Below are 24,297 nucleotides of genomic sequence, written 5' to 3' on the forward strand. Positions count from 1 at the left end.
AAAAAAAATTGCAGGAATTGAAACAAAGATTAATTACTCAGCTAGACCAGATCATAAGCATGTGTGAGTCACAGCACATGTTGGAGACTTCTATTTCAAGGACTTTCATCAGAGCATTTTAAATCTGATATACAAGAATTGGTGACTGTGCAGATTATTTTGGTAATAGATTAGTTTTCAGAGTTTCTTCCACAACATTTGAGGGCAAATCACCAAGACGCATATAAAATCAGAGCCATAAGAGACAGCTACAGGAGACTGCGTGCTGATTCCATAGAGGAAGCAGGGAACAAAATGAAACTGCCAGTATGGTACCTGCAGCGTGGACAAGTAGTTACCATTGCACCTTCCACTGTGTCTGGTAAGGTCTCTTATGACGAGAGCTAAATTGTAAACAGAAGTATAGTAGTAATTATCACCCAGACCAAGTGAAACACAGACTGCCATTAAGGAGGAAAACAACGTGCTTTTTAACAACAACTCCCATTTCAGATTCAGAATGAGAAAAATAAAAGCTTTCTGTTTACATGTGACAGTATCTTAATAGCATTCATCCAGCTAAAACCATTAAGACTGTTTCAAAACACACTGCTTGTTAGATTCATTATCACCTAGGAACAAAAATACACTATGTTATTTTCAATAACCACTTTCAATGACAAGAACAGAACAAACAGCAACTTTTGCTCAGACTTCACGTACAGGAAATATCCTACTTTACTGCACTGGGAAATAGAAGGATTAAGAAAAAACACATGCAAAATCAATTATTTCTCCTTACTATGACTCAGTTTAAATTAGAGTCGAGCCAATACACGACCCATACTGAAGTGGTTTTCATCAGATGCAACTCTGAAACCTTTCAGCTTCTAATAATAAGTGGGATTGCCACAATCAAATATTACTGCTTTCATTTTCTCAGTTATTTTAATAAAATTAATAACCTGTTTGTATTTCTCTGAGCTCTTGAAGGAAGAGTTCATTTCCTTTCTGAATTTTCTTCCTAATTTCATTCTTCAGGATTTCATTAAATGAGGTACCCCACACTGAACAGGCAATTGCAGAATATTCCCACAAATTGACATTTTAATTTCACCTCTAACATAGCCTGTTACTTGCAAGCTCACACTGCTGGCTTTTAGCTGGTCTGCCTTACATGATGTCAACTTTCAGATGAAACATAGAATGCCTGGGGTTTGAAGGGATTATCAAGTTCCAACCTCCCTGTCTGCAGGCAGGTTTGCCAACAGCTAGATCTAGTACCAAATCAGGCTGCCCAGGGCCCCATTCACCACTGAACACCAAGAATGGGGCATCCACAGCGTCTTTGGGCAACCTGTTCCAGTATCTCATCATCCTCACAGTGAAAAAATTTCCCCTGACATCTAATCTCAATCTTCCTTCCCTTAGTTTAAAACCTTTCACCCTTGTTCTAACACCATCTACCCTTATAAAAAGTTGATTTCCCTCCTTTTAATAAATTCCCTTTAAATACTGGAAGGTCATAATGAGGTTTTCCTGCAGCCTGCTCTTCTCCAGACTAAACAGGCCCAGCTCCCTCAGTCTGTCTTCACAGTAGAGGTGCTCCAACCTTTGGACCATCTCAGTGGCCTTCCTTCGGACCCGCTCCAACAGCTCCACATCCTTCCTCTGCTGAGGGCCCCAAGTGCAGATATTAAGGGATGCAGAGCTCCAGATGGGTCTCACAAGGACAGAGTAGAGGTGGTACAATCTCCTCTCTCCCTGCTGCCCATCACTCTTCTGACGCAGCCCAGGACACCACCGTCCATCCAGCCTGTAAGTACACTCTGCTGGCTCATGAAGTTTTTAATTCACCAGGATCCCTAAGTCTTTTTTGGCAACTGACAGCATTTAACAACATTCGAGTTACAAATATGCTCTTAAGATCCTTGTTTGTCAGCCACAACCCACAGACATCAATAAAATACATTATTTAAAACAGATTGCACTTTTCAGGCATAGTCATTTACAACAGAGAGCCCCGCTGTTGTGCCACACGTGGCATTTGCATTTTCTGTCACAGAAGCCGAAATGAAAACCAAAAGTTGTAATTTGCTACCCACACAAAATGTCACGGAGAACAATCAGACAGAAGAAATCTTCCCTGCTGTAAATTCTTAGGTCATTTGTTTCCCTGTCACTGCCCTTGCCATCAAGCCACTCCAATTGCAATTAAAGTTCTAAGCTTCTCTACAATAAAAACTAGTTTTCAGGAAGGGAGTTGATGATTTCATTTTGAAATAAAGTCAACTTCACATGCCATGTGATTCACACAATTCATAATTTAACTGATCAAAAGCAATGGGCACAGGCGAGGAAGATCTAAACTTTTGCAAACTGAGCAAAAGGTAGGCCTGAAACTACAACACACTCCAAAGAGCCACCGTGGCTTACAGAGCATCAGAATACAGTAAGGATAAACATCGTATTTTTTGGTCAAGATATTGCATGCTGGTGACATCCTATGTATATTCTATAGTAAAGGGGCAGTGGGATTTGTAACCCAGATGAAGTACAGCAGCAACACGGAAATCAGAGAAATCCCATTTCAGGAATGCTCAAAACATGCACGATCCTTGGAGCCTGTAGGATATTTGTGCCTGAGCATGTAAGCACCCAAGGCAACGACATACCACCTGACTGACCTGCATTTTTGATTTCCCAGGACATTTTAATTTTCTAAATCAGAGCCCAACCATTCATCTGTAGCAGAGATAAGGAAACATTTATTCTAAATGACATTCAGGTTCCCGGTGCCAAATGGGAGAAGCCTCCTCTCGTTTTATTACATACAAAAACAACTGCCCTATTTCCCATCCTGCCACCTTCACAAATCTAATGTGATCCCACCAAATAAATTGCTTTCCCAGAAACAATGCCCCACTGTATGACTGCATTTACACATCAACTGGAAAAGACTATGAAAGACAATCAAGATTTAATTGTGTCTCATCAACAGCATTACCATTTACTACATTAACTGACAAGCAATGGCTCTGGAATCAGCTTCTCCCAGTCCTGTGGCCACTCACAGGTTTTAGCACTCTCAAAGGTGAAAACAGGTCGAAGAAAATCTGCACCCTGTAGTGCTCCTGCATGAAGAGGTACAAGCAATTGCTGGGGGATGAACCAGGAATAAGAGAAACAGAACAAATCACCTGCAGAGCTGCATCCATCCTGAAACTTCACAAAAACGGGCTCTTTTCCCTTAATATCTAACAAGTTTTTATGTGTAGTGAAAAGATAAATCACCTGTAATCACTTTCCTTATGCATGGACTTATCTCATGCAAGAGCTCCTGTGCTCAAAAGGGGCACATGTTACTATCATTTCTCCTTTTAGTGTTACCTCCACATATAGAATATTGGCAGCTAAACAGCTGAGACATACAGAAAAGCCCCACAGGGAGAGAAGCCTCATGAGATCTTTTTTCCAGTTTCTCAGCAGGCTGAAAGCACTCTGAGGCACAGTGTAAAGCAGAGAAGTAGCACGAATTCAAATTATTATATTTTCACCTTTTAGCAGAAGCTCTATGCACTCCTGTGTAGGGAAAAAGACCTGACAGAATCCCACTCTCCTCCACTTCCTCCTCGTTCCCATGTGGAACAAACACATGAGCCATCTTCTCAAAAGAGAAGTATCACCGGTGTGCAAAGGGATCACCCTGCCAAACCCAAGCCGCAGTGCTGCGCAGACAAGAACACGTTTCTGTTACCACACTGCCACTCTGCTCAGCTATGGCCTCTTCCCAACAGGAGCAGCAGCAGTAGGTCTAATGCAGCAAGTCTAACTCTTCGGATACATGTTTTCTAACAAGTTAATGGTCCCAGTCAGGATACTTCATAATCCACTTGAAAAGAATCTATTATCAGCCATTAATAATAATTAGGTTTGGAATGACTTACAGCCTACAGGCAAAAACATAGGGCACTTTTCATAAGGGAAGACAAATCACTGATACAGTATCAAGAAAACAAAACTCAAGAAAATACATCAGGTTTAAAACTGTAAATAACTTCAAAGAGGTATGATACTTCACAGCAGCTTGGCTTTGCACACACATACAGAAGTGCTCCCAACCCTCTTGCAGTAGTAATTAACAGTCATGAAATCTCAGGTGAAGGAGCCCTGCAACAGAGAACTATGAAATGCCTTGGACCTAACTGATAGTTATAGGAAATGGTCAGTGTCTAGTGCCTTTCCTCTTAAACATGACACCATGTAAAGTGTTGTTCCTCCACTTCCAGTATAAGAGATGAAGACAGATGTCACTAAACCTTCTAAAACCTCACTCTGAACATCATTTTCACTTTTTAAGGACAAACATTCGCCTAATTCAACCTACCTTTAAATTTAAGTGTTGAGCCTCTGCAAGTGGAGCCACATCAAGCCTGGAACACAAGATCCTGAGAGGATTCAATAAGCAGTGCCATTCACAGAAGAAAAATCTAAGTTTCCAGATGAATGGCCTTCACGTTCAGAGAAACCTCATTACTTTCAGCTGCCATTGCTTCTTCTAAGATGTAAAGAATCAGGATTTTGGGGAAGGAAAAATGGAGAAGATTGCTATTACAGCACAGCAAGAAGAGACTCAGCAATTTCTGTAAAGTAGTTCAAATACAAATACTAACAACTCCATTTAGACCAAGGCAACACAAGATAATTTGCATGATTTTTAATCTTTCTGATACTCGAGTCAGTGAACAGTACCAGATTCCATCCAAAAACATCTTCCTACTGCAGCCAGATTCATCCAGAAAAGATCACTGAGACAAACCAGTGAACAGGAGTTATCTGTGACATTGACTCCAACACGAGTAAGAGTTGGCTTCACATTCATTGGATAAGTTATACACTGGACACTGCGTAAGTTCTATGCAGTATTTAGGAGAAAAAAGAGCGTGAGGGTAGCAAAGGGGGACACTGCATTTCCCCTAGATGCAAGTAGTATTTCAGAAAGACTTGCTCAGAACAATCAAACTCATTACAAATGCTTGTAGGTTTAAAACTTACGAAGATAAGGGATAGACCATAAGCTGTTCTGCAACAGTATAGGTCAAGAGTTTAAAGATGAAAATACAAACACATTTATCACATTGAAGCACTCCTCTTCCAAATTCTTTATTATTAATGCAGGAAAAAGTTTGGACAGACAGCAGCCTCTTTTCCTGTACAGATTTTTGACTCTTGCAATGACACAGAGATACAATGGCATTTTTTACTCATCTCACCTCCAAATCTGCTATTGGTAGGCTCCAGGAAACCAAGATGTGCCAAAAAGCCTCTGTTCTGGCCGTCTACCTATGATGGAGTTGTTACCAAACAACCAGAACCTTTACAATGGTAGTCATTAAACAGCATTACTAAGGACCATGATCAGTGACACAAATCAGTATGCTATAGACAGCAACGTTATCATGAAGGCTGTTGTGATCAATCTTCAGAGCTGCCTATACAGCTCACGAACAAAGGTGTACAAACTGCACTGGGTCATACAGCTGGTTCAAATCTTCAGTTCACTCCTCCCATTTCCTTTTACTGTACTGTGATGCAATTTACTGCACAAAAGATAGCACAGACAGGGAAGCAGCTATCACTGCTGCACTTGTCAGTGCCATAGGCATTATCTATGCACACACTATTTGGTACAAATCATGTACACAGGAAAATCACAGCACTGAAGTAGATCATGGACATGATTTAGTGGGCATGGTGGTGATGGGTCAGCGGTTGAACTAGATGATCTCAGTGGCCTTTTTCAACCTTAATGATTCTATAACTGTTCTGACAGCTGCATCCAGAAGACAGAAGAAGCAACTCTTGAGACTGGAGTAGTATCCATAGCTGCATCTATATTTAAGCCAGTTGCTTAGATGCTCAGTGACTACTAAGGTGAAGATTGTTAAACCATAAATACTCCCAGCCAGTTCTCTTCATGCTGCTGCAAGCAGCCTATCTTGGCATTATCTATTTACAGGAGACCATCCTACAATAATGCTCTGCACTCCATATTGCTACCCCAGGTAATTGTTCTGAATTAACACATGCAAGGCACACAGACTGCCTTGCTCATGGATGTGCTATGCTCCTGACCACACTCACTCAGGGGGCTTGGAGAAGGACGTGAACAGATTTGCCTATAAGGTGGGTTTGGTTGTGAAGAGAGGAAGCTGTCTTTCAAAGTAAAACAAAACAACTTTCTGCTTTTGACTGGGATTCTGCAGTCAAGTTTACCCCAAACCCTTCCCACTCCCCTCAATACTGTTTTGAAAGACACTCCAGATGACAAGGGTCCTTTTTGAACACTCAGATAAGGGTTAAAAGCCTTGAGAAACATTAAATAAAAACTCTCAAACAGGAACTTGAATTTGTATTACAAGATCATTAACTGCAACCTAGATTATCCATGGTTATTCCCTTAATGTTTTAGGTCAAAATATTCCAGAACCATCAGAGAGACAGCACAGGATAACAACTCCTCAAAACTTTATTAAGGCCTGTGGTTTAAGAACAGCCACTCTGTCAGCTTATCACTACACCACATAAAATGTCTGAGTATGCTGGCTGGATTAGTGACAGCTGTAAGCACTGTAGAGCTCCAAAGTTCAGGAGTGTTCAGAAGAACCTCAGTTTGCATACGAATTTCAGTTACTACAGAACTTCTAATAGTAATCAGAAATGCTGCTAATTTACCATACGAACATATTAACTGCTGAAGTTTTCTCCTCCAAACAGGACAAGACAAAAGTCAACTACTCCTTGGTGCTAATCTCCTCCATCAGCAGCAATGGGACTCTTATTTAAAATTTACATAATAAACTCACTTTCTTAATTGAGACCAAATGTCCACAAGCCATTAAATTACCCCTCCAGCACGTGGTCTAATAAAGAAACAGAACAGATCTGCTGTAATTCAAAAGTTTACAGAAAGTTTGGCAATTTAATTAAAGACAATACAAAACACATTTTTTGAATTCAAATAATTTATGTAAAAGTACATGAATGAGAAAATATCAGCAAGCAGAACAGGGTAACCACATTACCAGATGCGTGTTCTTTCTCCCTAGGGATAACATACAGTAAAAATGAAAATACATTTTAAGTTACAATAAAATACAGTATTTTAAAATAAAGACTATTTCATGTCTACCAGCCCTTTAACAAGAAAAACTCCTGTTAAGTCAGGACAAGCTTGACAGAGTAAAAACAGAGTAATACTAAAGCTGCTCAGTAACTCTGAGAGTGTGATTTCCTTTTATTAAGGAAGGAGAAAACAACAGAAAACAAAGAGGAGACTTTTGTTATTGCTCTGTCTTTTCAGTTACATATTTTTAGACAATGATCAGAGCAATGGGGATTACTTTCAACTAGAAACACCAGAAAAACAATTCTTTCATTATCAGGAGACACCTTCGGATCAGGCACAAATCTTCTACTTCACATGAAACAATTGCACATCCACAAAAAAGCAGATCCCACAGGTGAAGCAAACCACCCCTACTGTGTTTAGGGTTGCACCTTGGCCCCAACAAACGCTTTCTCTCAACCTTCTGAGCCACTATGTTTCTCAAATCAGTTTTTATTTATGTCAAATGCTGAAACCCAAAAAGTCACCTTGATTGTAACATCATACAAGCACCTGAAGCACTCAAGGTTTCTTATCGTATGTCACCCGCCACATTTATAAATATCAAATAGATATCAAAACACAACTGATTTCTTTGATGGTATTCATTAATTCTCCTTAAAGGCATCGGTTGAAATACAGTAGTTTGACATACAGTGATACAATGTCATCAATTTACATGCAAAACTATTAAACAATAGTACATGAGCTTTCCTATTGCCATTATAAAAAGAATACTACCACAAGAGCTGACACAGCCTTCTGATTATTCTTAAGACCTTTGAAAAAGAGTGATGAAATGACTGTTCCAGTTAGAATGACAGCAAAGAAAGAGGTTTGGCCGCTCCTGAAAGATTCCAATGAAGATGGCAGTATTTAATGGGAAACACCACTGGAATTCTCATTTAAAAAAAATACAAAAAAGTTATGCAAAATTGTTTTAATGTGTATTTCCATTAAAAAAAAAAAAACATACAGTTTTCTAGAAACATACCAGAAACAGAAATACACAGGGAGAAAAGTCAGAGCTTAAGGCAAGCTAAAAAAATAAAATTAAATGAAAAAAACAAAACAAAACAACCAAAAACACAAGCAAAAAAGCTTTACTACTCACATACTGTAAACCCACTCCTGTGAAGTGCATAATTTTCTAACAGGACTCTCTTTGTTGTTGTTGTTTTTAAAGAAAAGCTTCCCACTTTGAAAATGCAAGCCAGAACACTTCTGTATTTAGTGTTACTTTTGCTCAGCTGAGATTTCTTTCAGTTTTACAGTTTGATCAGGATTAGATTAACACACAAAAGACAGCATATGCTACCTGGCCTACTGTCTCCAAGTTTTCAGAGCCTGCTTTTCACAAAGAGATGTATCATGGTGACCTTCATTAAAGGTTGGTGTCAAAGTTTCAGTACTGCTGTTTAAGGGCTTCTAGAAATTAGAACAGAGAAGACAGATTTATGGCCAAGAGATAAGCAGTGAGCTCTGTAAACATACACATGTTACAATAAGACTGTTTAGCAAATAAAAATCATGGGATGGAATTTTCTTTTAAACCATTTATTTGTTGGTTTCAGAAGTGCTAACAATTCCAGTGACAGAACTTTCAAAGTGCCTAGGCTGTGCCTCTTTTTAATCTTGTTTCCAAATGGTATTGAAAGAGGTAAGAAAGCTCTCCAAATAGTTATCAGCTTCGCATCATTATTTGGCAAGGTGGATCCTGAAATTCTCTTGATAATTGTAATTACACTTTATGAACATATAAAAAAGCACAGTTACATGTGACTGCACTGTCAGATCTATTATACATCCAATAAGACTGCAAAAACAAAAGGCAGGAACAGGAAGAAGGCCTCAAGTCTTATTTTTTCTTTCTTTTGTTTTTTTTCAGAAGTCTCACAGACAAAAAAAAAAAAGTTTAACTCATAAATACGACGTTATAATCTGCAAACCAGGTCCTCTGATCCAGACTGACAGCATATGAATACTTTATTGTTTCATTTAAGCCACCCATCACAAACTTGCAATGCCAATACTCATTCAATCTTGAAAGGCTCCCCAGCCTTGTCAGCCCTCATCAGCCATTCACGCTTCATTTTAAACAGAACTTTTTTAAAGAAAAAAAGAAAAAAGCGTTTTTGAATTAGGAAATCTGAACTCTTTGATAATACACGAGAAGCTCAGGTAGACAAGCTTAAGGAGAGCTCAACTGAATTCTCAAGTTATTGTTTACCAGGAAGAAAAAGGGAAAAAAGAGACATTAATACAGAAGTACAGAAGGCAGTGTTAAGACACCACTAAAGATGAACTTGGAAAGGATACTATACTGCAATCACTTACCTTGGTCAGGGCATTAAAATGATCACCTCAGATGACAATTCAGAGATTCAGAATTATAAAGAATGCAAATTAGACTGATGCTAATCACTGAAATATCTGATGTCAAAGCAGTGCAGAACAAGAGTTGGTGAGGGGGCACTCAGCCTTCTTGTCAAGTGAGGGATCTTCAAATCACTCGTAACTGACCTCCTTAATAATCTGTATTGAAGGACCTGATGAACAGCTGCAAATTTTTTGTCATGCAATTACATCTGTTAAGCAACCAATATGCAACTCAAGAGTGTTACTGTCATCCACGGTGGACTATTAAAGTAATGATCTGTTAAAGAATAATGTCAAAAGGGGAAGTGGTAAACATCATTTGCCATAAGTGAAAACACTTCAAAAATGTACATTAAATAGAAAGCTAAATGGGTATCTTATAAAAAGAAGTACTGAACACAACAAAGCCACAATAAATTAGTGTTTCCATAAAATGACATGCTGAAGGTTTTGTTCCCAAGTCTATACATTTTTACTGTCTGTTAATTCCTAAATATTGACAGCATAATTGAGTAATTGAGGTACATTAGTTTACATCTGTATACGTCTTGTAAAAATGTTAATTTTTTTCTTCCAGTTTTTCTTCCTCATCACTGAAGAACAACAAAGGAAACATTCCTAAAATGCAGCCAATGGTCACTCCAATAGCTTTACCCTGGAGAAAGAGGGAAAAAATTAAGTTTCTCACGGATCAATTATTACTTATTTGTGTGCAGTACCACCAAAATCAAGACAATGACACTCTGTTCTAGCTTTTGGTAGGGAGTGACATTTTTCCTAGCATGCAGACTCAAAACAGACTGTGAGAGAGAGACAAGTGTGTGTAACAAGCAAATTAAGAAATCCTGTGCTAAAAGATAATCCTGTGTGATAAAAGACAATTCTAAATAAAAAGGAGAGGAATGACTCATCAGGAGATGCACATGTGATAAATAAGCAAGGAACTCAAGATTCAAAGGGTTAGCAGGAAGATGGGGAAGGATAAACAAAATTAAGGCACAACTGCAAGAAGCATTCACTTAAATCTGGTAATGCAAATTATCATCAAGGTCAGAAGTGAGCAACGTGACAGTTTGTAAAGGCACGAGGTGAAGACAAAAATAAATAATTGGAAAAGATTTCACAATCTACCTAGATATAAAAGTCAACAGGAGAGGAAAGAAATTAAAGACACAACATCTGAAGGCATGTCAGCAGCAGCAAATGAATAGTGCTGAGAAACTTCATGCAGCAGTAAATAATAAAAAGACAGGAAAGAATGCTAGCATAGAGACCTAAACATTCAGAACTCTTTACACAGAAAAGTGCTGTGAACAAACTGTCATAGAATAACAGACTCATGCCACAGACTCAGCTTTCAGTAAGAAAGCTTGTATGTTGGACAGACTAGAGGGCAGCCTACTGACAATAAACCACTTCTTCCCTGCTCAATGCCTTCATTTATTGCTGCTAGAAGTAGACTTTTTCCTAACTTTTATTGAGAAAGCATTATTTCTATTCCCTTAAATCTGCTAAGTGATTTTCCCACATGAAATTTTGTTCTGGCAAAGTGAAAGAATTACCTGTCTCCTGACTCAGTTTCTAATAATCCATTTCTTTAACCAAAATAAACTAACATTATTACTGGTGAAGCTGACATTCACAAAGTAATCATCCTGAAAATGCAGGATCTGAAAAAGTGAATGCCCCAAAACTGTAGAAGTTACGGTAAGCCCAAGCAGTGAACACTGTTCAAATGCTAAGGTTTACTCACATAAAAGTTAATTTTGTATACAAACTAATCACAAACCAACAGAAACTAATATATAATAGCACAGATGCACAACTAACAAGCACTTGATAAAGAACGCATAAGGGTTAAACTACTAAAGGTAATGCTGAGGGCATTTTTTAGCAGACAGCAGCCAGAGCTCAACCAAGGTAACTGCACAGCACACATGCAGTCACTGCAGAGATCATCCATACTACCAGCCACCTGTGGCTTGCTGTGTACAAAAAGTGCCTAAGCCCAACTGCTGATGCTGATACAGGCTCTCAATCAGACCTTCCAGGAAATCTTCGTGGTGTTGGCAGCTATTAAATACTTAATGGCAAGAGTGACAAAAGGAGCTATCATGTATTGGTTTAAAGAAAAAGGATCCCCACAAAGGGTGCCTGCAGGTTACTTACCAAGTGTGCACTAAGACGTGTTTGCCACATGTCAGCTTGTTTGGGTGTCAGATCAGGGATTGAGAGACCCAGCCGTGAAGCCAAAGCTTCTACATAACCTGCAAGACTGGAAGAATTAGAAACCAAGAACAAATTATTTGGGACATGAGAGTGTCTTCAGGAAAGGATTTTGAACTATTTAAAGCACTGAAAATAGCCTTTCCTTCAGCACACTGATAAAGCAATGGAGAGGTAAATACAGGAAAGTATTCAAATTTCTAACACTTTTGCAATCAGTGTAAATCTATTAATTTTCTTACTGATTTAATATGCCATATTTCCAGAGGTTCTTCAAACAGTGAGACAAGACCGGCTTTAATGTTACTGTACAACACAACAGCTTGCAAGCAACCTTTGCAAGAAAAAAACGTTGCACATCATTCACACTTTTGTGTAATAAGTGTTTTTATTTGCAGAAGAAAAAAAAACTAGAGGGAAAATGAAAGAAACAATTTTATTTTAGGATCCACTCAGAAATTTCCTTTTAAAAAGCAAAATGCATCTGCTTATATCCAACAGAATAAAATACTGAGTTACTGGCAGCAAATAGATACATCTAGATCTGAAGTTATTCCCTTTTTCTCAGATATAGCAACTATATTTGCAATTCTTGCTGTATCTCAGGAGAAGGACGTGTTGTTACATGCTCAGATCTGAAAGCCTGAGGAGGTAACATTCTGTCATGGCAGCACCGAATCATGTTAAACACCAATTCTAAATCCCAATGTTACCACTTAAATATACAATATGTAATGGGAAGAGTTAGTCTCTGTTTCAAAACTACAGCATTGCAGTTTTGGCCTCAATAATATAATCAAATGTCATATGGTTTACTGAAGCACAACTCTAGAGCTAGAGAAGGAAAACAAACAAACAAAAAAGAAAACAGCACACCAACAAAAAGAAAAACAAAAAAACCCCACAACTTCAACAGTTTGTATGTTTTAGTTCAGCAGCACCAGCACTGGTTACAAAGGAGTAAAAAATACTCTTAAATTCAGACCTACCCCAGTCCAGCTAAATCTGAAACAAGGTTTCCCAAAGCAGCAGCTGGTGATGAGAGGAAGGAAGCCAAAATATTAATACTGAATAAAAGCAACCAACATCCTTCTACACCCACTGCTACAGGCCCTGGCTCTTATCAGTACACACTGCAGAGAAAACTACAAGAAATTTTATTTTTGAGCTTATCTTCTGACTTCATTACAATTTGGAATAACAGCCACAGAATAGCGACGTTTTTCCTCAGCTTACTTGAAGACTTCACAAATGCAAAAAGACGACTCGGAAATTGGCATAAAAACTTTTCAGATCAGAGCCAACTAAGGCCACACACAGCTGAGCTTCACCCAGCTCCCACTGGACACCAAAAAAGCCCTGCAGTGCCTGGAGAGGCACAGAAGCACTGGAAATAGAGCAAATACAGCTTTGTTCAGCAATTCAAAAGCAGGTATCATTTCTATACACTGTGTCAGCTTAGGAATAAATATTACATGCAATTGAATACGTAACACTTTAAAGTTACACATTTAAAATACATGATTTCACAGGAGATCTTAAAGATACACTCTTGCTTGTGCCTGTTTTTCACTGCAATGGAGGGCTGCAAATTTCCAGAAGATTAACTTGTTCTGCTGTACAAACTTCCATCCAAGCTATCTGTGTGCTTTCAAGCAATGCTACACCTTAATGCAGTTAATGTGTTCACAAGCAGTTTTTTCCTCTCACACTGCCAAGGCACAGAAGCAGTGAAGCAGAGCTCATTAGTTTTAGCAAAGCGCTGGAGAGCAGAGCTGCCTCTGCACCTTGCATAGAGGCAGGAAAATCACTGAGAACCCTGGACAACACAGCAGAGGGACATCAAACATTGATCTTCACTTAGCACTGCAAGCAAACAGCCACTCGCAAATAGGTACATTAATATTAGATCTTGGGGAATTTAAAAGCAGTTCCATTACAGAAATGCAAACGTACTTTTCTAAGTGACCCAGGATTTGGACTTTCAGATTAAAACAAACAAATAAATCCCAAGAATTTCAGAATGTATTTGAAATGAAATCCTATTTCTGCAAATAGAACACATTCTTATTTATTATGAAAGACTGCTGCTTCAAGACTAAAGAAGAGCCATTTCAAGCCCTGTGGCCTACTTTCAGTATAAAATACAAGAATGTGTCACATCAGACTATGCATACTCCATTTTTATTACTTGCCTGCCATGGTTGAGATTCCTAGGACAACTCCAATTGACAATTCTATTTGGGTTCCCTGAAAAATAAGAGTTCTCATTATTTGATGGAGATGGATTTAAAATAGAGTATCAATTCAATTGGTAAAGCATCACTTACTGCTTATGTCAAAATTGAAAGGACAAATGGACATTACTTCTATTAGATCTGCACAGCTCTTATACTCCCAGCATATGCATCACCCCTACAACAAGAAGCTACTTTAGTTACGCTTTTAATATTTTACATTACCTCCTAAAACAGCAATCTCCATTTCTGCATACCATTTTTTTTCACTCTAATTCTTAACATAACAGCTCTGAAAGCAAACTTCCAGAAATACTGAGCAAACAGATAAAACATAGTGTCATATTTCCTTTATGTTTTCAGATGAAGAAAACCTTAAACACCATCTGGTCCCCCTGCCACAGATAGGGTTTCCTTCCATGAGGGCAGGCTGCTCACAGTCCTATACAGCCTGGTCTTGAACACCTACATCCAGGGATGGGGCACCCACAGTTTCCCTTGGCAATCTGTTCTGGTGCCTTACCACTTCTAAGTAAAGAATTTCTTCCTTATATATAATCTAAAACTATCTTCTTTTAGTTCAAAATTCTTGTTCTATCACCACAAATCCTGATAGTCTTCCCCCCATCCTTCCTGTAGGCTCCCCTATATGTCATGGAAGCACACTGTAAGGTCTACCCAGAGCCTTCTGTTCTCCAAACTCAACAAGCCCAGCTCCCTCAGCCCGTTTTCATAGGAGAGGCACTCCAGCCCGCTGAGCACCTTCACAGCCCTCCTCTGGAGCCACTCCAATAAGTCCATGTCCTTCTTACAGTAGGGGCCCACCTGACATGGATACAATACTCCGGGGTCTCAAGAGAGCTGAGTAGGAGAGAATGACCATCCCTCAAACCCTGCTAGCCATACTTTTTTTGATGCAGCCTAGGGGACGTCTGGCTTTCTGGTCTGCCAGCTCACATTCAGTTTTTCATCCACTGACACCCCCTGAATCCTTCTCCTCAGGTCTGCTCTCTGTGCTTGAGACTGTATTAGTTCAGATGCAGGACCTTGGACTTGGACTTGTTAAAATTCATGATGCTCACAAAGGTCCACCTCTCTAACCTGTCAGGATCCCCTTTGGACAGCATCTCTTCACTCCAGCACGTCAACTGCACCACACAGCTTGATGTTGCCAGCAAACTTTCTGAGGGTGCCAGCAAACTTTCTGAGGGTGCACTCAATCCCACTGTCTGTGCCATCTGGCAAAGATGTTAAATAGCACCAAACTCAAAACCAATCCCTAAGGAATGCCACTCGTCACTGGCCTCCACCTGCACATCAAGCCACTGACCACAACTCTGAGTGCAATTATCCAATCAATTCCTTACCCACCAAGTGGTCCATCTGTCACACTTATGTCTCTCCAATTTAAAGTCAAGGATGTTGTGCAGGATATGAAAGTGTTTTTCATAATGAGGACAGTCAGGCATTGGAAGAGGCAGCCCAGACAGGTTGCACAATCTCTCCCCTTAGAGCTTTTCAAGACTCCACCTGATAAAACCACGAACAACTTGATCTGATCTTTCAGCCAATCCTGCTTTGAGTAAGACATTAGATTAAAGACCCTAAAAAGGTCCAAATCAAGAGCAAGACTAGAGGCATAGGGGCTCCTGCAATCCTTTCCCGCTTGAGTTATCCCATGATTAACATTACATTGTCAATTATAATTCCACCCAAGGAACAGCATATTTGGTCTTGAATCATCTTCCTGTTTCACTAGCCCACTGCATTTTCCAAATAAACTGAAAATGTTTAAAGAGCATTCATTACTCAGCAACACCATACTACATCAATACAAATGAGCATCAACACCAACAATGCTTGCACCACTGGGAATAAAAAAAACACTGAAGACCTAGATATAAATACATTAGAATTAGTTGATACAAAACTGCATCAACTACATGATCATAAATGTATCTTGAAGCATGGATTTGAAAAAAAACAAGTTGCTTCCTAATTCAATAAAATTTGTTTCAAGACTGGCCTTCAGAAGATAAAACAACACTTTGCATTCTGCAAAGTCAAAATAGAGCACAAATTTTAGTGGAAAAATTAAGAGCAGAAACTAGTTGAGTTCATATAAAGGGAAAGAAGTCTTCCTGAAGCTCTCATTTAGTACAATATAAACACTATTGGCTTGATTAGGGAATTAAATAATGAACTTACCGCAGCAATCATAATTGCGTTATCCAAAAATCCAAACCCTACAAAAGGTAATGCATTGTGGAAGAACACTAAAAATAAGTAACAAAAAGATCATATTTATAAAGGGTTCACCAGTACACACAAACAACTGAAATGTGAGTTTAATATCACCGTTAGGAGAAACAAAGGCAACACATTGGAGATCCCTTTCCCTACTACCTCTGTTAGTGTCTGATTTTTATTTCTGGCAAGCTTGGCTACTCAAGTCATGTTAATGGCTTGTGAAGAACCATGTGAACTAACTTATTCTTTCTAAATTCCTGTACAGTTTTGGATGAAAGCCACATACGTCTGTTAGTAGGTAAAAAAAAATTGATACTGAACAAGCTTTGATATTACTTACAATCCTTCCAATTGATTCTGCAGTATCAATAAAGATTGCCAAGCAGTCTCTCCAGACTACTTACATAGTCTGAATAATTTCTAACTTGTACAGTATTACTGTATTACTCCTTTTTGTTCTACTCCATTTTTTCCTCTCAACTTTTAACTTACAAGCCCTCTATAAAGAGCAGTATGAATTTGCTGAGCACTGCCTCCAGGTGCTAGCATACTAAATACATCACGGAGGACAGACTACTTGACTGGAAACACAGCTTAGAAAATCAGTTCTTTTCACTCTTTTTTTTTTTTTTTTTAAATTCAAAATGCAGCTATTTAGTTTTTCCCCCATTTCAGATAGGATTAATAATCACATTTTATAAACTTTCAGAGATGCAAACATATGTGGAAAGAAAGAAAAGTGTATGAACTTCACAAGCAGGTGAGAAGAAACCAGCAGGGCTCTCTTCTGGGTTTACTTCTAAAAATCACTATGAATCCATTACCACAAAAACTGATGTCACACAAGACATTTCATGCTCAGGTATTTGAACACGTACGGTCTTAGCTCTAAGAACCTTTTAATAACATATATACCTTCTTGAATGTACACATAAAAGACTAAGGCATGGAATGTATTAACTTTTTAAATAGCAGGACAAAAAAAAACAAAAAGCTAACTGCAAAAAAAGCACACAAATAAATGCCAAAGGCTTTCAAAATGTGGGTACCTAGCTGTACCATGGATCACATTTGCAGGGAAGTTGACAGAATTTTAAATCCATGGAGTGTACAAAACCCCACTGATCAAGGGAAAAAAAATATATATATATAAGCATAAATACCTAAAAGTGGAAAATATTTTACTAGATGCATTTGCTCTCTGACAGAGTTTAAGTCATAAAAATAAAATGACTTAGAAATCAGAATTTGAAGAAACATGATTTTATAAAGAAGACCAAGTCTACTTCCAATTTCTGTATAATTTTGCCGCAGTATCTGAGTGTATTTAACATCTACGCAACTCACAGCAAGTCAATAGTTTTAAGCTTAAAAAGAAAACAAAAATCTTCAGGGTACTACAGCACCAATGCAGCTTGGCTCAGACCAACAGCATTTGCTGCTGGCTTTGAACAGTGCTCTTTTGTTTGGGCTTTCTGTCCTACTTTCGTTAAATAACATGGAATTCTCACACCAGATGAGGTGCTATGAAATAAAGCACTGTAGGTGCTTGCTTTGGTTTTCTTCTACTCTGCAGCAGTACGGGGATGAGGACAGACCGATGGCTCATAAAGAAAGACAAAACAACCCGACCACAAAGACTGCACAGTACTGAACCACATTCAGCAAATACTCTTATTTTACCATGTCTCAGTTGTCCTGGAGACGGTGGTGCGACCTCCAACTTCTCTAGAGAAGTCAAAATGAAATGAGAAAGTTAGCTAGTTCATCACATATTCAGTTTAATATATTATAAAGCATTTACCAATTTGGTAGCAGACAGAAAGTAGCTCTGTTACAATTTTTTTGTTGTTATTTTTATAATAAGTACTATGATATTAAAAGCCAAAAATCTACTCAACTGATTATGCCAAGTAACAGCATACATTACAGAACAGCCCATTACCAGAAGCCATCTTTATTGCAGAATTAAACAAGAAAATTAGAAAAAAACACTAAAGTTAGTTAAAAAAAAATATCTAAACAGAACTCTATTTTAGTATTTGTTTTGAAGGGTACTCCAAGCATGCAGCAGAAAAGCTTCTTTCCTCCAGTCTGCAAAAAGAAAACGTTACCGTTTCTGTTCTGAGAGCAGGCATCATTTAACAGCTAGTATGAGAAAACAAAAGAAAAACACTACAACATTTGAGACCACTGATTTTGGTAATAACAAATCCACTTTGGTCACTCATGCTATGAACATCTGAGGTACCATGGACTTAAACCACAAAGAGCTTAGAAGAACATCATTCCTGAAGCTGCCTGAAGGAAGCTAACACTGTGCAGCTGAAGCGGTGCACAGAATGTGGCACCCACAGCTCTCTGATTCACAGAAAAAAGACCACTAAGGTCATCTGATCCAACCACCCACCTATCACCAATATTGCACACCAAGTACTGCATTTACACTTCCCTTAAACAGCTCCAGAGATGGTGATTCACCCACCACCCTGGGCAGCCCGTGCCAATTTCTGGCCACTCTTTCTGAAAACAAATTTCTCCTAATGTCCAATCTGAATCTCCCCTGGCACAACCTGAGGCCATTACCTCTCATCTTATTACTGTTACCTGGGAGAAGAGGACGACCTCCACCTCATCACAGCCTCTTTTCAGGCAATTGTAGAGAGCAACAAGGTCTCCCCTAAGCCTCCTCGTCTATGACTTGAACAATCCCAGTTCTCTCAGCTGCTCCCCATAAAATTTGTGCTCCACACCCTTCACAGCTTTGCTGCCCTTCTCTGGACAAACTCGAGGGTCTCAATGTCTTTCCTGTTGTGAGAAGCCCAAAACTGAACACAGCACTTGAGGTGCAGCCTCACCAGAGCCAAATACAGAGGGACAATCACCTCCCTGCTTCTGCTTCCCTTCAGCTTTCCTAGCTGCACCATTTCTCATACAAGCCAGGATCCCATTGGTCTTCTTGGCCACCTGGGCACACTGCTGGCTCATGTTCAGCTAACATCCCCAAATCCTTTTCCTCTGCGCAGCTTTCCAATCACTCTGCCCCAAGCATGTAGTGCTGCTTGGGGTTGTTATGACCGAAGTGCAGGACCCAGCACTTGGTTGTTGAACTTCATTTCACTAGCCTCAGCCCAGCTACCCAGCCTGTTCAGATCTCTCCATAGGGCCTTCTGGCTGTCAGGCAATTCAACATTTCCTCCCAAGCTGGCATCATCTGCAAACTTACTGAGGGTGCACTCAATTCCCTCATCCAAATCACTGATAAAGATTTTAAACAGGACAGGCCCCAGCACTGACCCCTGTGGAACACCACTTGTGACCAGTCGTCAGCTGGATTGAATTCCAAACATCACCACTCCCTGGGCCAGGTCCTCCAGCCAGTTCTTTACCCAGCAAAGAGTGCACCAGTCCAAAACATGGGCAGCAAGCTTCTCCAGGAGAATACTATGGGAAATAGTGTCAAAGGCTCTGCTGAAGTCTAAGCAGACTACATCAACAGCCTTTCCCTCATCTACCAAGCAAGTCACTTGAATGTAGAAGGAGATTAGCCTGGTCCAGCAGGACCTGCCTTTCATGGACTCCAAACAAGCTGCTGAAGAGCTGCTTCCATCTGCCTAAGATGCAAATATCCAAGCCCCACAGACACAACCACTTGCTCTTAGCAAACAAGTGAGAGAAGCACAACCTGTATACTAGGAAACTCATAGAAGTTTTCTTCCCCCTAGAAAACACCATGGAATTCGTATCACTGAAGCTCAGGGTGGAGACAGGCCCAAGGAGCAGCCTGTGGGTACAAGCAGGGAACCCTGAAAGTACATGTTGATGCTGCATGCAGCACTGGTGCCCCACAGTCAGAAAAAGTCATGCTACAAATCTAGCTGTTGTTAGGAAGGATAGGACCTGTTTTTCCAACACAAACTTCTGCACCTGGCTAGAATTGGCCTTACTCCATCTATGCAGGGTAGACAGTCATTTACAGGAGCATGGAATGAGCGTTCTGTACACATCGCTGCTGTCATTTCAGAAGCTTTTCTCAGAAAATAGAAAAACAATTCTCACAGCATTTGCTAAAGTCAGAGCCACTGTGAACACAGGAGATTTACTGAAGGTCACTGATTTCCAGAGCTCCTGAACCTTCAGCGTGGCCACGAAAGAGCCACAGTTATCACATTTCTGTTAAAGCTTCCCTCTTTTTATCCTTCTGGATAAGGACAAAATCCCAAAGTGCTGAATCCAAGCACAGGAGGTCATAGGCTGCTGCCCTTTCTGCTCCCATGGGAAGCCATTATAACAACCAGTGTGGTTCCTGGCCCCGAATCCATCCCACCAAGTACCGCCTGTTCTGACGCACTCTCCAGACACAGAGATCTTGTGATAAAAATCTGTAACAGCACGCAGACTCCTAGCAAACACTCCTTTAGGCTCTCAAGACATGACCTATTTTGTAGCTTGCCTAATTTTAATATGTGGTGTTTGGGAACTGCTGAATCACAACCTGAACCTCCGATTGATCATCTGAGGCGAGCACTGAGTCAGCCACGGGAGCACAGGTGAAGGCAATTCACCTGTGCTGCAGGAAGGGGTGGAGCCTGGCTGCACCTCTCCTAGACCCATTTAAGAGCTGACTGCCAGTAGGGAAGGATCTTTTCTGGAGATCTCTCCTTTGGAGTTTTACAGTGAGTGCAAGACAAAGGTAAGCACTCTATCTATTCTCTTTTTGGTATAATAATCTGCTTAGCCAAACTCTCTTATTTATTTCATAATTATAACATTGGTATATTCATTGATTATACGTGTGGTTATGATAAGCACCAAGTAAAATATTTTATAGAATACCCAGAGAATGAGCCTATAACAATCGTAAAGTCCAACTCCTGGCTCCACAGAGGACTACCTAAAACTTGCACAGTATGTCTGAGAGAATTGTCCAGATACTTCTTGAGCTCCAGCAGTTCAGGACCATGCTCACCACCCTTTAGTACAGACCCTGACCCCCATCCCTCCCCTGTCACAGCTCCATGCTGCTCCCTCAGGCCCTGTTGCTGTCACACAAACAGAACACAGCACTACTCTGCTCCCTGCGAGGAGCTGCAGCTGCCATCAGGCCTCCCGTCAGCTCCTCTGGGCTGAGTAACCCATGGTCCTCAGCTGCTCCTCTCCTGTCCCCTCACTCAACCCCTCTAGATCCTTCACCATCTTTGTTGTCATAAGTTACCCTATGAATTTGGGGTATTATACAGTAGATTAAAAATTACTTGGTTATCAAGAAGAACAGAGTTCTTGAACATTAGTCTTGTGGGCTTAACTACCACTGATATTGTCTGAGCTTGATAGCACATGGCATTCTACGTAATTATATGCTCTTTGGTGTAGTCAGAAAGCTATTAGGCAGCCAGAACACTGCATTATTTATTTCAGAAACTTATTACCAAAAGGAGGAGCTGAGGACAATTGTTTGGCGGAAGAAAAAAAAATAAAATCAATCTGTAAACCCATGAACAATGGAAATTTTAACGCTCACATTAACTACAAATGACACAAGTCTCCTTTAGAACATAAATAGGGAATATCTTTGAATGCTCTGAGAAGGAGGGAAACTGAGTGACAATACTTTGGGGAAGGAGCAGAGCTGAGCCAGCACAAGCTGAAGGGAAACAGGGAGGGGTTCAATACAGGTGAAAATCTCTTCATCTGTTTCTGTAGGATTCCCCCTAAATAATTATTTGAGGGAGGGAGGCACCCAGGTGTACTCATCCTGTTGGTAACATCTTCCTGCTGCAACCTTAAGAACTTGCTTTTACTTGGATAAAAAAAGTACATGAAAACAAACGTTTTTTGGCATGAAAGCCAATATTACTTCCATTACCACCTCTTTAAAACATAACAGACTTTACAGAACATGAAGGCACCAGGTGAACATGTCTCGTGAAGGACTAATAAAATGTTTTAAGCAATAAAAAAAAAAGAAAAAACAATTATAGCAACCCTATTCTGGAAAGCATTTCACAACATATTTATTCCAAGATGCTTTCAAGGCTAGGCAGAAAGAGGAAAAAAGTCTTCAGAGAGCTCAGCTGAGGAAATATGCCCTTCAGCTGTTGTACATGAGGGGAAAAAACACTGAGCCCAAAGCTCCTGTTCAAAAACTGAATTGAGGCCGAATTTAAGAATGCAGAATGTACACATCTGGGGAGAAGGGAAAAGCCAAAACCAAAAGCACAGAAGCACCCAGTAAGGAATTTCAGGACAGCCATTCAGCAACTCATTCTGTATCGCTCAGTAAAACAGACATCAGAATTCATGTCAGCACAGAACAAATAAAATGAAATGGCTAAATAAGTAACACTGCTTTTTCAAATTGACATTCATTACCTTAAATTAAGTTATAAACCAAGGTTCAAGTGCCATACAGGTCACAAGTCCTGAATTAGCAAGCCTGCTGAGCAAGAAAAGGAATTAAAACTCCCTTAAATCTGTTCTTAATACTTTTTGATTCTACAGTATTACCTTTTTGCTAAATAAATACTTTATTTTTAAACCAGAACCAGAGGGGGAATATAAATCTGATGACATAAATAATATAATTTATCCACAACATGGCCCATATCCAACAGCTTAAATCAACTCTGCCAATTGTAGCCAATTTGAACCAAGGTAGTACCTGCAATTTAGTTGTAAGATTATTATTCTTCATTGACAAAAGCCTCAATTCATTACAGGGAGGATTATTTTTTCAGTCTGTTAAAAGTGTTAGCATAGTTCTATGAATTATCAATTTTTTAAGATCTGAATACAAGGAAACCTGCAGGCCTAAAGGCTGGTATTGTTACGTTCCATTCAAATAGCAGATAGCACTGCTATAAAGTTTTACAGCTAAATCTGTTAGCCACCCAAGGGCAGGAAACAAGCAGCAGCACAGCAGGCACTGTGGCTTGGGCTGCTCTATGAAGGAATGTACTACAGCTGAGCATCGTTAAATCTAAGACAAATATAAGAAGTGCTTTATAGTTCAAACAGTGACCCGCTTTTTAAGATGAATGAAGATGGTATGAGGGAGGAACATGAAAAATATTAATCATTGAGAGCTATAACAGTCTCACTACAAGGCATTTCTCATCAGAAAGTTAGGGTGGGTTTTGTTGCAGACAAAGAACTGAGGCAGCAGTTCTCTCCAAACTGTCTGGGCTGTCTCAGAAATCACACCCACAGCCTGAGAACAGCAAAAGTTCGCTTACAACCAGAAATCAAACAATTTTTGTGCCTATTAAAGAGAGGCTCTCCTTTACAGGTGGCATTCGTAAGAAAATGCAGACAATTCTGGATAAGAGCTTGGAAATGAGAGGTGAGGCACCGCTTTGTTCAGAATCAGTCAGTGTTTACTTTCGAGGACTGCAAGACAGCTCCACGACTGAACTCCTGAGTCGCACATCCTTTCCCCTCTATTCCTTTTTAGTTTTAATTCTGCAATGGAAAACAAAAACCTCAGTAAATACAGCAGAACAAAGCTGAAAGAATATTTTCATTGATTTTCAGATGGATGCCTATAATATTCCAATGGGAAACAACAATCTAAAAGTTGACGGCAAAGGAAAAAAAAAATCTCCATCATTTGTTGTAACTCACAAATGGTTTCCTGTTACTACAGCAATTAAGGCATGAAAGGATGCTGACTCCTGCAGTGCTAAATATACACTCTGCTGTTAGCCAGCTCAGTCACGTGCACTCTACGGAAAGTTTAGCAAAGCACTAATAAGAGATGAACAGAGGACATGAACTCTTTTCCTCTACTTGCAAAAAGGTAACTATATGTATGCTTGTTTGGACATATGGCACTGTGGGCATTAAAGACTAATTTATGCTCTCCCTAACACTGCAGAAAATCACACAGGAATCACGTTTCATCACCCTCTCTGAAAATCTGGAAGGAGAAGAAGAGATGATTGCATTTATTTGAAGCCACTGCTCTATCAGAGGGTGTGCTGAACAGAGCCTGCGGGGTGCTGCAATCAGTAGAACTGACACATTTAGCAACAGAAACGTACATTACTGCTCATCAGA

General features: G+C 39.7%; 1 protein-coding gene and 1 long non-coding RNA gene across 2 annotated transcripts in view; one reads left to right on the plus strand and one right to left on the minus strand.

Annotated features, from left to right (window-relative positions):
- Positions 1 to 9,115: 9,115 nt before the first annotated feature.
- Positions 9,116 to 24,297, minus strand: part of TMEM65 (transmembrane protein 65) — a 68,806-nt gene continuing 53,624 nt past the window's right edge. Inside the window, exons 4-9 of the mRNA XM_031552975.1 lie at positions 17,923 to 17,967; positions 16,198 to 16,265; positions 13,948 to 14,002; positions 12,742 to 12,784; positions 11,696 to 11,801; positions 9,116 to 10,181 (exon numbers count right to left, since the gene is read on the minus strand). Of these exons, the coding sequence (XP_031408835.1) occupies positions 10,086 to 10,181; positions 11,696 to 11,801; positions 12,742 to 12,784; positions 13,948 to 14,002; positions 16,198 to 16,265; positions 17,923 to 17,967 (413 nt within the window). The 3' untranslated portion in view covers positions 9,116 to 10,085. The remainder of the gene's footprint in view (positions 10,182 to 11,695; positions 11,802 to 12,741; positions 12,785 to 13,947; positions 14,003 to 16,197; positions 16,266 to 17,922; positions 17,968 to 24,297) is intronic.
- LOC109366884 lies at positions 20,826 to 23,862 on the plus strand. Its single transcript, XR_004159333.1, has 3 exons — positions 20,826 to 20,932; positions 23,528 to 23,581; positions 23,773 to 23,862. It is a non-coding gene; the product is annotated as an uncharacterized LOC109366884 (long non-coding RNA).

The sequence above is a fragment of the Meleagris gallopavo genome, chromosome 3 (genome assembly GCF_000146605.3).
Source record: "Meleagris gallopavo isolate NT-WF06-2002-E0010 breed Aviagen turkey brand Nicholas breeding stock chromosome 3, Turkey_5.1, whole genome shotgun sequence".
Classification (NCBI taxonomy): domain Eukaryota; kingdom Metazoa; phylum Chordata; class Aves; order Galliformes; family Phasianidae; genus Meleagris; species Meleagris gallopavo.